Raw genomic sequence first — 14,442 nt, forward strand, 5'->3', positions numbered from 1 at the left:
AAATAAATCACAAAGAGTATTGGGTCCAGCTCAAGCCCCCTTATGTGGTGTGATTTTGGTAACATAAAGCTTCTAATAGTTTACAATTGTTCTAACCTGAACCATAACATTCCCAGACTAATCATATTACCTCACCGTGGCCACATGGTGGCACTGAAGCCAAAAACACTGAAGCAGTTTATAAAATGTGTTCAATCTCAGGCACACCCTTGATTATGAACAAGGCGGAAAAAATGTGAATAATTTTATTCCACTTTCAATGTAGACTAAACAAGAGAAAATAAATATTTATTTTACAAAAAATATGGTTAGTATCAGCCTTCAGGCTTTAGAAGAACTATAATATTTTTACTGCTAGCTTTGTATGGACAAAAAAACGAATTTGATCTATCGATTTATTTATCAAAAAATTCATCAAATTCCTACACGACCCTGAAGGATAATTTGAAACTTCAAAAGGAAAAAGGCATTAGAAAACAACTTTATTAAAATAGTTGAATTGTTACTTCACAATACAAATAATCAAAACTGGCAAAAAGTTACTCATGTTTTATAGGGACTATTTTACAATACACCTATTTACAACATAAAACGCAGATGACAATGTATAATACATCACTAAGCACAGCAAAGGTTTTGTTAAATGAGGAAAACGATTGATGGCACAATGGCATTTACAAATGAGGTTTAGAAAAAATTACCACCCGATTTTAAGTGGAAAATGTCTGGTATACGTGTGGTTTAGACCAAGCCATCAGTCCAATGTACCTTCAAGAAAGACAAGCCACAAAAATGGGAAAGACAAGCCACAAAAATGTTACAAGAAGAATTCTACACATTGATAGCCATCATTTACTCAATCACCCAAATAGACAACCGTATTACTAACCCTAACCCAAACCCTTTAACCTTAAATCCAACCTCATTTCGTTATTTTGATTATCAGATGAAAAGACAAAAAAGGGTGGAAAAACTGCTTTGACCTAAACAATTAAAAGCAAATCCATATTTCCCCTCACACAAAAATTACAAATATACTTTGTAATGTAAAGTAATTTACAAAGTAATGTAAATTATGATTTCCTCCTGAATGAGCCAACTCAATCATGACTACACAACAACAAATACTTGATGTTTAAAAAAGGCCAAGTAAACTTACCTTCAAGGAAAGCAAACTCATCAATGGCCTCTATCGCATTGTCTGTAGGATAGAAAGAAAGGAGAAGGATTAAAACAGACCAGAGCCGAGGACCCACAGTGCTTTTTGCGTAGGAAGGAAGGTACGGACTGAAATGACCCGGAAGTATTCAAGAATCTTGCTTCCTTTTGCATCTCCTTCAGCGTAGGGTACACTGGACCGTCCTTTATGAAAGGAAGGGAGATAATGCCTTCCCAGAAGGGCTTGTGGCAGGAACATTAAAACGACGCACCAGTCGCTAATTCAAACGATCAACGTGACCGACAACTTTTTTCATACAATCATACTCCGTCCTGAATATGAGTGGAGGACTAAACATTATCAACGTGACATCTATTTGGTTTCCCTCTGTGGCTGGTAGCCTACTTTCAACCTTCCTTTTTTAAATTCCAACCGTAGTTATAATAAAGGGTCATTCTTCACCATGTTGTCCACATTTATAAAGCCTGCTTGAAAGCGCCCTGTTAGAACGCACGGGGTAAATGTGCCTTTAGCTCGCCCATCTTCAGGACGTTGTAGTTGCATCACGGCAGACCCACGTCCATAACATCTGCCATTGCATTGGTGACATAGCTTACATTTAGTAGACGCCGACTTACAACCATTCATACAGATTCACCCACCGACGGCGCAGTAAGGCGACAGCCAGCTCGTCCGTAGCATGCGAGGGTTAGGTGTCTTGCTCAAAGACACCTTCACATCAGCTAAGAAGAGTGGGGGATCGAACTAGCAACCTTATAGTTGTAAACCCTCTCTCTGCCTCCCGTGCCAGGCCGACCCCTTAGCCTAGTGTAAGTGCAGTCGGATTCTCTTTCCCCAAGTCCGTATGAAATCTCCTTCACACCTTTCCTTGAACTCATCACCTCATTTTCCATCAAAGTCAAGGGAAGAAATTATGTTTGACTATCCGACCGCAACCCAGGTCAATATAGAAGGCTTTCCCATGGGGAATGCCCCATCATTTTGCACAGGACAACACCTGGACTAATTGTTTTAGACATACGTTAGAGGGGGTGCCACCTACAGTGGGATTGGTTCATCTTCTTAGAACACTTACCCAAATCTTTCCTCTGCAAAGTTTTCCTTTTTCCTTGTTGGGCATAGACGAGGGAATCCTTGGCAATCATCTCAACAAACAATTCCTGTGGGTCAAGACCAGAAGCGAACACAGTCAGCTGGCTTACTGAATACCCCGGTCACTTGTACACTTATCATCTTAAAAGTTGTGCAGACATGCGTTGTGGCAAATGACAGCACAGCGGTCGGTGATATAACTGGCCCCCATATGCATAACGTTACTTACCAATAAGCAGTTAATCGAAGCTAAATTTAAAGCCAAAGTCATAAACATGCCGCATTCTTACTATTCATATGGGTTATTATTGGTAACCTACCGTGGCCTTCGCGATTATGAATACAGACTCTTGACTTGCGAGTGACACATCGGGGTCTGCCTTCATCAGCGCCTTGATGCGAGCCAGGGGGAGTTTGGAGACACGGCTGTGCGTAACACTTGCTACGGGCCCCGTTTGTTGGCTTTCCTCATCTGCCTCGTTCCCTCGGGGTTCTTCTTCACTGACGCTCCGGCCTTGGTCGGATTCTGTTGGCGTGACGGGTGTTGCCACCGTTGTGGCCATCATCTGGATCTTCAACAAACAACTGTTTACAAAATATTAGACTTCTTACATATCACAATACGACGTGCTAGCATGTGCTATTATGGTCACCTAGATGTGTGCTTTTCATTCGTTGACCGAGGGCGTAAGATACCCGCCTCCTCAACTCCCGCCAACTATTCCTCGCTTGCAATTGGTGGAATTTCCAAGCAAAGGTTTCCGATTGGCTATAGTTCAATGCCAATCACATAATTCTAATTCTGCCACCGAGTTCGGTTCAAGACAGATACGTTGCTAAACGTTGAGGAAATACAACAATTTGTAGCCAATGTTAATTAAGGTCGTTTATTTATTTTAGCAGTCTAACTTACGTCATTATTTGTATTCGCATTTTTTTTTATATATCAAGAATAAACATGTCTCCAATAATGCCAATAGCATAATACTTAATAGCCTACTTATGGATATTTTGACTTTTATCTAAATGTCTTTCCACCTCTATTAGGTTATATCTAGCTGATCCGAAGATTAGACAAAGATTGCTTTTGGTCATTCTTTGCTTGCGCTTTTACTGTATCTCTGTCGGAACTCAATTGACCTCATAGATATTAATACATTGTGGTAATAGGATTGTCAGGGGTGCGTTGAGGAGAGCATAGTCTTCATTCAATCCCTCTTTCCTAGTCAGCACGAGCCTGTGTGAGAGACAAATCGTTTCAGTGCCCTGGTAAGTTTTTCCAATTTCCATTATTTAGCATTATCTGTATTTTTCTATTTGCAAAAAAAACATAGCTACGTTTCTATGTTTGCTGTGTATTTCTGTATTTTTGTGTATTTATTTATTTAACCTAATTTACTGTCTGGATTCACGTCGTACATTAGGCCTTTTTGTTTTATTGATAATGAATAGGCTAAGCCTATTTGTTTAATTGATTATGAATAGGCTAGGCCTATATCAATGGCTCTTGATAGTGCAAATGATTTACTATTTTTACCGAGCATATCTGCTTAAACTATCTAATGAATCACATTAATTTTATTGTTTAATTTAAATGTCCTTACATTTACCATTTGTTGATACCTTTTGTTTGTACGTTTTTATTTTTTGCTTGAGTGCATTACTGTTAACCCCATTGTTAATTGAATGTAGGCCTATGTAAAGCTCTCTATTATGTTGCACTGCTAACAAACCATTATAATCAACTGCTATGAAGGTTATATAACTTTTAGTCCTCTTAGTATGTTATAAATAGCTTCTGCAGTGCAGAGTTAACCAACTTAAGCTGACTAAAAGCGTAACTTTAATCCTGACCAGTAGTGGACGTGGGAAAGCTTTTTTATGTCAGTGGTTGAAGGGATGTTAGTGTCCACATGTTCTCAAAGTTTACTCTAATTAAAATTCGATAGTGTCGATTGTATTCGACCTTCACTAGTCAATACGTTGCTATTTTGTTAAGGTGGTATCTAGTTGATAGGCAAACACAAGAAGTCCAAATGACAAAATGGATGCATGATCTTTTAACACAGGATTCTCTTGAGAAGACATCCAACAAGGGATTCTCTTTGCTGAGTAGAATGGATTTCCTTAGGCATACTATGTTTTTGTATATATTTAACTATGTAAGATGCAAAGTAGGCATACTAGGCATACTAGTTTCTTTTTTCGCACGTTTCCAATGTTCAATACCTTATCATTGTCAGTAAAAACATTCACCTAAAACAACAAGAGGTCTAAAACGCACTGCTTATGATTATGTTAAAAGCAGGCGTACCTTTTTACACAGGAGGACAGGTGAAGTGCATGGGATTACCAGAGGGGAATACCAGTGTCCCATTGATAAACCCTGATACTCTGTGCTCTACACTGGAATCTCTGGAATAGTTTATCATAAATTATTTTGATATTAAAAATGGAAGAAAATAAGAAATGTAAGCGATTCAACAGTATGGTTAAAACGTATTTTTAGTAATTTAACCCTCCTATTATGTTCAAATAAACACACAACTTTGATGTTTGGGGTCAATTAGACCCCAGCAATGTAAATAGGCAGAAAATGATTGTCACTGAAAGTCTTAACCAAGTACCTCTCTCAGCTACTTAAGGCCTTATACTGACCATCTTTATAGCCCAGTGTATAATGCATGACTGCCCCAAACCTCCCCTTATACATCAAGTATTGATTGTTTGTGACTATTGTGAAATATGCAATCACTGTACTATCTCATGCATTCAACTAAAATGAAAAACAAATGATGTTTTGGTGTTTGCAGGGCTTTATGTTGATATTCAAATAAATGTTATGTTGATATTCAAAATATATATATATACATAGTAAAATATAATATAGTTCAAATGCAGATTGTTTTGTATATGACTGCTGCTAGCATATGTGGTGGGGCCTGGAACCATTACGATGACATTAGCTGCAGTCAGTCTACACTGTCTTGTAACTGGGGATCAGCAGCTTTCCATTTTTGGATGTCATGTCAGTTCTTGGTGGTTGAGATATGACAAGGGGGTATAACTGTGTCTGAGAAACCACAGGAGGGTCAAAATGTCCTATCTCACTGGCTTCATTCAAATCAGGAGGATACCCTGAAAGATCTGTTACAGAACAGGGGCAACAAATATTTTCCTGTCTGGTGGTCATTTTCAAAATCTTTAGTTGAGGCACAAATGCAACAAGAAATGTTGCCTGAATTGCCTGAAGTTGCCTGAAGTTCTCGCGGGAACTTGGTTTGCCCTATCACGCATACTGCATGAATTATCAGAGTTGTTATGAGAACTGTCAGTGAGTTCTTGTGGGTAATATGTCCTGCCTCTCCCATTGCTTCTTGAATGATCTTGTGGGACCTGTTTTCTCCGCATACACACACACACATACGCGTGGGCACGCACGCACGCACGCACACACACAAACACACACACACACACACACACACACTCACACACACACACACACACACACACACACACACACACACACACACACACACACACTGACGGGCATGCACGGACACTCACAAACATGGATGGACACAAACACAGACACACCCACACAGAAATGATCCTGTAGTTGTCCTCAGTATCATCAAAAAAAAAGATATAAATTCGTTTTTTAGGAGAAGTCATATCTGAAAAAAGAATATTAAACATGTTTTTAGAGACATTGAATCGGGTCAAATTGACCCCTAACAATATAGGAGGTTTTCAATTTGTGTTGATTTTTTTGCAATTAAAGCAAGATGGCCTCCAGGCAGACCAAGCACATTATCCGAAGATAATGGTGCCCTGCCCTGCGATGGCAGCCAAAGCCTTTTCAGCACCAACCTCCCCAGGGCTGACCGAGGCAGAGAGGAGGATGAAGTCCCCATTCGAGAGGATGGTCTATGACATGACCCACAACGAGCGCATGGGCAACGACCTGTTGCTGGAACGGAGGGTGGGTTTCTACGAGCTGCGAGGAGAGATAGGACAGGGAAACTTCTCCCACGTCAGACTGGGCATCCATGCCTTGACCCAAGGTGAGGGAAAAGGACAGTTTATAAAGATTTAGGTTACATTGTTGCAGAAATTCTTCCATTCATCCGTCCATCCCGTCCTGCCGCGTATTAATCAATCAGTCCGTCCATCCAGTCAAGTCGATCCATCCATACCCAGAAGATCTGTTTAGTGGTCCACTCTCAATCCCATGACTCTCTACCACTCCACTCCTCTCCTAAGAGCGGGTGGCCATCAAAGTCTTGGACAAGACCCGTCTGGCCAAGAAGAGCCAGTCCATGTTCACCTCTGAGATCAGCTGCATGGAGTCCCTATGCCACCCCAACATCGTGCGTCTCTACGAGGTGATGGAGACCAGCCGGAAGCTGTACCTGGTGATGGAGTACGGCAGTGGTGGAGACCTGTACACCCGACTCACCACCAGGGGCAAGCTGGCCGACGCGGACTCCAAGAAGATCTTCGCTCAGGTCATATCTGCGGTCAAGTACATGGTGAGTCTCATTTCAAAGTCACTGGGGAGCAGAGTAGATGCGTTATGTATTTTATCAAGTAGATGGAAATGTGAAGTGCTTTCCAGAGTAGTTTTCGTAGAAATCATGTGTACTTTTAGGGCAATGTTCTGTTGTTATAGTCAATTAAATATAGATTTTTTTAAAATTGGCACATTGTTACTATTACGTTTTCATATTTATGTCAACGTTCCAATTATGTTCACCTTTCAGCACGACAAAAACATTGTCCACCGAGACCTCAAGGCAGACAACATCTACTACACCACCAGCTACTGCATCAAAGTGGGCGACTTTGGCTTCAGCGTGCAGAGTGACCCCGACCAGGTCCTCACCACCTTCTGCGGCTCGCCCCCTTACGCCGCCCCTGAGCTGTTCCAGGACCGCGGCTACGAAGGCCGCTACTCGGACACCTGGGCCCTGGGCATCCTGCTCTTCTTCATGGCGACGGCCACCATGCCCTTCCTGGGGGCCAGCATGAGCAAGCTGAAGCGCAGCATCCTGGCGGGCTCCTACACCATCCCCCCCTACGTCCCTGAACCCTGTCAGCAGATCATCAAGGGCCTGCTGCGGCCCGTCGCCACCGACCGCACCTCGCTCCCCGCGGTGATGGCCAGCCACTGGCTGGGTGGCATCGAGAGCCCGCAGGAGTACGCCAACCTTCCCCTCGCGCCCGCCCACTTCGCCCAGGGCTTGCCGGACCTGGGCGTGGAGGAGCAGGAGGTGAAGGGCCTCATGTCGGACCTGGGCATCTTGGCCGTGCACCTCCGGAACAACCCGTGCGCGGACGCTCGCAGCCCGCTGACGGGGACCTACCGGATCCTGCTGCACCATGTGCAGAAACGCCGGTCGCTGGAGGCCTTGAACTACGTCACGGCGCAACGTCCCGGGGAGTACGGAGCTCAGAAGCCCACTCCTGTTTGTGCCGTACTGTGAGCTGCCCCCTTGTGGCCATAGGAGGGACTTGGCAGGGCATTCCGACCGCACCGTATGCAAACTGAATTTACAGGCTTTGCACGTGAGCTTGCGTCCAATCGGAAGCTTCAGGTGCGGTTTGAAATGATGATGGGATCTAAGCGTGAATGGATTTCTACCTCAGTCTACTGTCGGTTTCTAGTAAAAAAAAAAACTTGTTTGGGTATTTGCATGAGATGGAGTTTGACTCTCATCGGAAATACATTTTTGGAGTTTTAATTCATCACATTCAACCAATGAACGTTCTTTAACTGAAGCATTCGTATATTTCAAAAATAAATATTGAAATCCACTGCAGGTAAAGAACTAGCCACAATATGTAGTTGCATTTGTATTTATTTTTTGCTGTATCAGAAGGTAGACATTAGTTAGCGAGAACATTGTAGAATCAGGAGAAGCAACATTCAATGAAGCAGTCTTCAAGTCTTCAACACAAAATCCAGCAATGCCTTTATTGAAATAGGTCCTCATAACCTGCTTGCAATAACTGTGTGCATTATGTGTCTTGTAAAGAAAATTGAAATTGTAGCTAATATTTAAGCTTATCATTTGCACAAATAAGCTTTATTGTATATTTCATCCTCTTAAATATTGTGTACTAAAGAAAAATAGCAAAGCCTGTGATTTTTTTAAATTTTAATTTAGGGGAATCATAAAACATTAACATTTTCTAATTAGTTGTTGGATTGGTATTAGCTAATGTTTGTTGTAAATATATTTTTATAATAAAAATGTCTGAATTGCAATTGTGTGTGTGTGTGTGTGCGTGTGTGTCTGTAACCTACCCCACTACCCAACCAATTTACTAAACCTAACCCTTTTACGAACCGTGCCGCACCTTTGCATACCGAACCGACCCGCGCCCGCAGGTGGAAATGCGCCATAATCCTAGTTCTAAAATTGACCCTGAGATCAATCCACCAGGGGGCATAAGATCACACTGTGTTAGCAAGGACCCTTAGTGGCAGAATTTAAGCAGTTGTAAGCCATATATATTGTTATATTAAGTTTGAAAAAGCTCTGTATTCCAACAGATAATAGTATTTGGTCAGTAACATGGGACTTCCAGTCCCTCCACTCTGTAGTATACCGAAAACTGATGTTTTCTACAAATAACGTGTCTGACTGTGGCAACTTCTAATTAATTTTGTAAATTAGTTGGATTTGTGCTTTTGCCATTCTGAGGTTATACCTGTGTATAGAGGCTCATAACAAAATAAATAATCGACAGGCTGTGGAGAGAGGTCAATAAAAGTCCTGGCCTTATTTGAACCACTTTTCATTATGACTTCATTAAGCCTCCTCTTGCCAAATCGTCTTGCGGTCATTGTGTTTTCTTGAGCAACATTCCAAAAGTGTCTCGCTAGCTTTATGCAAACCACAGGATTAATGTTTCCGAATTTATCTAAACACAGAGCCCTTATGTAACAGCTTCCCCTTACTTTTTGTTTTGGTATAATTGTAAACAGGGTTTGCAATTATACCGAGGAATACTGAGGAAGGCTCAAATTCCCCAAAATCACCTCCCTTCTCTTTCCCCAGCCATTTAAGGTCTTCGTTTGGTCCATTTATTAATTTATTTGTATGGGGGGGTTCAAAAGTTGTAACTGCTCTTTCACTCTGTAACACCAAAGGAAATGTGTCCCTGAACACAAACAAATGTAATCTGGAAAATGTTAGACCTAAGGTGTGTTGAAGACCCAGGATGATCACTTGAACGGTCCACAAATCCTTCAACCATTAGCTGTGCATCGTGCAACAAGCCATCACATGTGCCACCCATGGGTTACACATGTGATGGCTCTGTAATTGTGTGCAACCCATGCACCCAATTACAGAGCTAAGTGCAACGCATTTTGCCTGGTTGACAATATGTGAAAAGTAATAATGAGAAAGAATAAATCACATACCTTTGTTCATATTCCCTCAATAAGGCCTTTATAATTGGATTGCTTTTATGCAGAATAAAGATAAACATTTTTAGGAGCGCTTTGAGCTCTCAAACTAACCAGGCGCAGAAGATGAAACGATAAACGGCTAGAGAAACAAGTGGAGCGTCTTAATTTGAGAACCTTCCAAACTGACTTAATGCAGAATCCTTTCATCAAAAACGAAAGTAAATTCCCTTAAGTCAGCAGCTATCACAACTACTGATCCATTCATTCATTTTGAAGTGATGTGGAAAGGTTAGGTGGCAAAGACAAGTCTATAGTTGTCAATTGTCAGTTGTACGTTTATGGTTCCCACCAGGTCGGAGAAGAGAAGATAAACAGTTATCCTCTTCTTGGGATAAATCCAAGACTGCAGGGTGTGATTGCGAAACATAGCGTTAAATGGACAATTTCCTTTGCAAACAGTCATAGCATAGTAGAGAAACTATTATTTTATGCTAATATTTAAAACGCTAGTTATAACTGACTTACTGGAAATCACAGTTAAACATTGAAATTAATATTCTTATCAAGGAACTTTGCTTGTAGGGCTGGCCTGATATCAGTCCATCAATACTGTGGTGGAGGACTTGCAAGGAACATTTTTCTTCCTACTCTTCGAACTCTGAATCATTTGATTCTTTCTTTTAAATTCTATCGTGTTTTAGTAGATCACCCGCCTTGCTCAATGAAAGATGTTAGTTAGTTTTTTTGCCATCTGTTAACTTGCTGTTGATTTTCTTAATATCACTGAGTCCTCAACATCTCACACACCATCTTGGCAGATCCCATGCAAAGTAGGTTCCATACTTTGGACCTTGTTTTTACCCTTGGTATAACTATTACTTCGACTGGTATCTTTGCTGAAGAGCTGATATCATCTCACGGGGCACATCTTGTGCTTTTGGTTTGCCAAGGAATATGTATTGTTTGGATTTCTTATTTTCTTCATTTCCGGCAGCCTAGGCATGTTGGACGGCATGGCTTCCTCCCCACTCTTAGGCTCTTGAACACCAGAGGGCTGGTTCCCCACCTTTTTTGGTCTTGCGTATCTCTTGAGTTGTTTTGCCATGCAAGCATCCCCTAACCTTTCCACATCATCAATACTGAATCATCAGTATTGATGATTCTCCCTAAATGTGTTCTATTCCACTATTAGCATCTAAACTACTGGTTACACTTATTTACACTTATTTTGAGTGAAGGAAGGATATTCAGACTCGCCCGGTTGCCGTTTCCACTCCTCCACTCAGTAACTTGATTTAACGAGACCCTTGAGCTTGTTTGTCTGTCGTAAGCTTTGAGAGTTCAGGGCCGGCAGTGTGGCCCCAGCTGTTACCCGGCTGTTCCCCACATGCAGCCTGTTCCTCTGCTTGGTTTTGTTCTGAGTCAAAGCCGAGAAGGTCACTTACTGTATTAGCAAGATCATGTACAGATTCAAAACAACGATTCGTGTACAGTGAGAACCCTTTTCCACTTGAATGTTGTTATTAACTGTTTTATCATTAACATTAACATATTCGCAAAAACATTTGTGATACTCCTACGCACTAAGCGCAACACAAAGGTTAAAGATGATGAGTGAAGATTCAACTTCATGAGAGGGGTCCTCTAAGCTACTGTCACATTTCTAAGCATGTGGGAGGACAAGTGTCATGGTGTACACAAAACCATGCACCATGAAAGAGCTCAGGTTTAGTTTTTCCATGCCAAAATAATTCTCATGAGTTTGATTGATACAGGGGTTTCTCTGCAGGCACTGCACATTTTTCTTACAAGGGTTTTAATTCCTTTCATGATATCTATTTCATCTACATTTTTTTAAATAATTAAAAGCTATCCAATGAGAAGGCTATATAGGTTTTATGGTATACGTTTACTGCTCCGCTTGTCATTTTAACAGAGACAGTGGTAACACATGTCCTCCTCGTAAAAAATAATCATCACATTTGCTCATATTGGTGCTTTATTTGTTTATTTGTTACAGACATGTTAATTGATCATGAACATGATCATACAAAAACATATGAAACATTACTTACTCATCTTGGACAATTCATATGGATATTATGTATATTCTCTCTGCTTCTTAAACTCTCTATTTTTCTTTCACTCTCTCCTCTCTCTTTGTCTCTGCTTCTCTTACTCTCTCTTTTACTCTCTCTCTCTCTCTCTCTCTCTCTCTCTCTCTCTCTCTCTCTCTGGACAAACAAGCAATAAGCTACATGTCAAGCTGCCGAACAGTGGCTCATACATCTCTGAGATTATAGATTTAGTTCCAGTGATGTTGTATTTATATTAAAGTAAATGTACCCGTTATATTCTATTGAATATATGTACACAAAAACAGAACACAGGGTTACTTAGAGGAACACGACCCAGAGCTCTTCTTGGTCCCAATATCTTCTTTCTCCAACGCTTATCTTCCCAACTTCTGTTTTCTATATGGACATTAAAAAAAATTATATTACTATATTGTGTGTGTGTGTGTGTGTGTGTGTGTGTGTGTGTGTGTGTGTGTGTGTGTGTGTGTGTGTGTGTGTGTGTGTGTGTGTGTGTGTGTGTGTGTGTGTGTGTGTGTGTGTGTGTGTGTGTGTGTGTGTGTGAGTGTGAGTGAGTGTGTGTGCGTGTGTGTGTGATTGTGCATGTATGTGTTTTTTGTTTACAGTATGTGTGTGTGTGTGTGTGTGTGTGCGTGCATGTGTGTTACCTATATTCACTTCTATCAAGATCTCTGATTAGATCCTGCACCCATTTGTCTTCTGGATTTGTACAGACGGTTCTCTGTTTCTTGTGCGACTGCCTCTTCTTCAGGAAGAATCTGCCAGTTTAATAAAAAAAAAACAGTTACTCATATTCCACACCTACAATCATGTACGCAAGCATGCCAACACGTTTGAGTTTCATTAAATCAAAGGCCAATTAGTCAAAACCTGTTTTTTCTCATCATTGCAAAACGTTATTTAATGTTCCTTTCAACGCCAGAGGATTTTGTTGTACAAAAGAGAGTTGAAACAACAAAGCTAATAACGAGAAGATGGGCAGGCAGCCAAAGGTGAAGAGAGAGAGAGAAAACTCACACGATAGCCTCGATGTTGCAATCGCCATCGCTTTCCTGCCGCCTGTAGCTCTGGATGTTACTCTTCGCTTTTGGTTTGATTTTGGAAACGTGACCCAGACAGCAGTTACCGAAAGAGCCTAGAGGGAGATAACATTGCAAAGCACTCGGTCAGACCCTTTAAAAAAGACACACTTACACCCAAGTAGGTTACAAGACATGTTTTTACATGCTTGGGACCTTTTGGTTTATTAGTCCGGGCAAGCAGTCGAAGAAGAGCAAAAGGCAGCTGTAACTTTCGTTCCAAATAGTCCGACATTTTTATATTTGACAAGAAAATAAATGCTAAAACATAAGACTAGAATATATGCTGCAGGTGTAGTATATCGAATGCGCTAGATGTACAGATCAAAAATACAAAAAGAACACCTTCTGATTATGGCACTATTAATTTGAATCACATATTTGCTCACCCATAACAAGATATTATATCATGAAGTCAGGCTATATTGCTCTTGAGCAATCTCTTCCTCCCCTTCATAATAACAGACTCTCTCAGTGTAATTTATTGCATGGGAAAAAAACTCTACGGGTATCCATTGACAAAAAACCCATGAAACAACTATGTGTGGCTTTAATAAAGATTGCCTCCTGGAATGGATTAGTCTGTTTGCTTCACTCTAAAGGAGACGTCACATAAAAATGTGCTTGCATAAATTGACTCATCTGTATTTTAGAAATCCTCTTTTCATGCAAACCTTAGGCTTAAGCGTACATCGGAAATCCAAGGAAAAAAGGATGCAAATAAACAAAACAATTGTGTTGCAAAGAGATCAGATCTATTGCATAGCTTACCTTGTGCCGTACTTATGAACATGTAGGTGCTGAAGAGCAGAATGATCAGCAGTGCAGACTTCATGTCTCTAGCTGTTGTGCAGACCTCACAGAAGAATGAACTCGCAACAAAAGAGGAGCTTGTCAAATAGAAAGGGAAGAGAGACTTATCCCTCCCTCTGGTTTTATTTGGCTGTTGATGCTCTATTACCCCACGTTGAAATGGTCCCAACTTTTTTCTTTTGACGATTGCACACATGCAGAGTGGCTTTGTTGCAGCATGTTGAAATGTGTGGAACATCGTAAGTGCCTGAAGGAAACCTGTATTAATCACACGTCTGAATCTCCCCCCCCCTTGTCATATCTGTTAATCAACAACATGAATAGGCAATGACTGTTGATGTTAGGCCAACCACATGTGGGAATACGTTTTTTTTTTTTCACAAACATTTATTTCACAAGAAATGCTTTCCCTCAGAAAGAGTGGGTGTCTGTCTTTCCCCTAATAGTGCTTGTAAGTGTGTGTGTGTGTGTGTGTGTGTGTGTGTGTGTGTGTGTGTGTGTGTGTGTGTGTGTGTGTGTGTGTGTGTGTGTGTGTGTGTGTGTGTGTGTGTGTGTGTGTGTGTGTGTGTGTGTGTGTGTGTGTGCGAAACATAGCGTTAAATGGACAATTTCCTTTGCAAACAGTCATAGCATAGTAGAGAAACTATTATTTTATGCTAATATTTAAAACGCTAGTTATAACTGACTTACTGGAAATCACAGTTAAACATTGAAATTAATATTCTTATCAAGGAACTTTGCCTGTAGGGCTGGCCT

At 41.0% G+C, this 14,442-nt stretch overlaps 3 protein-coding genes across 3 annotated transcripts; 1 reads left to right on the forward strand and 2 right to left on the reverse strand.

The window, feature by feature from the left end:
- Positions 1-289: 289 nt before the first annotated feature.
- On the reverse strand, positions 290-2,931 carry pole4 (polymerase (DNA-directed), epsilon 4, accessory subunit). The gene is made up of 4 exons (XM_056603637.1): positions 2,593-2,931; positions 2,256-2,340; positions 1,160-1,201; positions 290-768 (listed from the first exon to the last, which is right to left on the reverse strand). The coding sequence occupies exons 1-4, from the start codon at positions 2,836-2,838 to the stop codon at positions 755-757; spliced, it is 387 nt and encodes a 128-aa protein (XP_056459612.1). The 5' UTR covers positions 2,839-2,931; the 3' UTR covers positions 290-754.
- A 3,185-nt stretch (positions 2,932-6,116) lies between these two features.
- Positions 6,117-7,761, forward strand: LOC130392798 (serine/threonine-protein kinase NIM1). The gene is made up of 3 exons (XM_056603292.1): positions 6,117-6,339; positions 6,539-6,807; positions 7,039-7,761. The coding sequence occupies exons 1-3, from the start codon at positions 6,117-6,119 to the stop codon at positions 7,759-7,761; spliced, it is 1,215 nt and encodes a 404-aa protein (XP_056459267.1).
- Positions 7,762-12,085: 4,324 nt separating this feature from the next.
- Positions 12,086-13,900, reverse strand: ccl25b (chemokine (C-C motif) ligand 25b). Its single transcript, XM_056603639.1, has 4 exons — positions 13,645-13,900; positions 12,812-12,929; positions 12,442-12,552; positions 12,086-12,172 (listed from the first exon to the last, which is right to left on the reverse strand). Exons 1-4 carry the CDS (start codon positions 13,880-13,882, stop codon positions 12,151-12,153), a joined length of 489 nt encoding a protein of 162 aa, XP_056459614.1. The 5' UTR covers positions 13,883-13,900; the 3' UTR covers positions 12,086-12,150.
- Positions 13,901-14,442: the final 542 nt, after the last annotated feature.

This window comes from Gadus chalcogrammus, chromosome 12 (assembly GCF_026213295.1).
Source record: "Gadus chalcogrammus isolate NIFS_2021 chromosome 12, NIFS_Gcha_1.0, whole genome shotgun sequence".
In the NCBI taxonomy this organism is placed as follows: domain Eukaryota; kingdom Metazoa; phylum Chordata; class Actinopteri; order Gadiformes; family Gadidae; genus Gadus; species Gadus chalcogrammus.

What these genes read in the sequence shown, in the direction of transcription:
- ccl25b (XM_056603639.1), bottom strand. Translation starts at nt 13,882, where the DNA reads ATGTGTGCAATCGTCAAAAGAAAAAAGTTGGGACCATTTCAACGTGGG. An exon ending in GTTCATAAGTACGGCACAAG is followed by an intron (nt 12,930 to 13,644) that starts GTAAGCTATGCA and finishes ATCTCCCTCTAG; the next exon opens with GCTCTTTCGGTAACTGCTGT. An exon ending in CTTGATAGAAGTGAATATAG is followed by an intron (nt 12,173 to 12,441) that starts GTAACACACATG and finishes ATGTCCATATAG; the next exon opens with AAAACAGAAGTTGGGAAGAT.
- pole4 (XM_056603637.1), bottom strand. Translation starts at nt 2,838, where the DNA reads ATGATGGCCACAACGGTGGCAACACCCGTCACGCCAACAGAATCCGAC. An exon ending in TCATAATCGCGAAGGCCACG is followed by an intron (nt 2,341 to 2,592) that starts GTAGGTTACCAA and finishes CTTGACCCACAG; the next exon opens with GAATTGTTTGTTGAGATGAT. An exon ending in TTTGCAGAGGAAAGATTTGG is followed by an intron (nt 1,202 to 2,255) that starts GTAAGTGTTCTA and finishes TCTATCCTACAG; the next exon opens with ACAATGCGATAGAGGCCATT.
- LOC130392798 (XM_056603292.1), top strand. Translation starts at nt 6,117, where the DNA reads ATGGCAGCCAAAGCCTTTTCAGCACCAACCTCCCCAGGGCTGACCGAG. An exon ending in CATCCATGCCTTGACCCAAG is followed by an intron (nt 6,340 to 6,538) that starts GTGAGGGAAAAG and finishes TCCTCTCCTAAG; the next exon opens with AGCGGGTGGCCATCAAAGTC. An exon ending in TATCTGCGGTCAAGTACATG is followed by an intron (nt 6,808 to 7,038) that starts GTGAGTCTCATT and finishes TTCACCTTTCAG; the next exon opens with CACGACAAAAACATTGTCCA.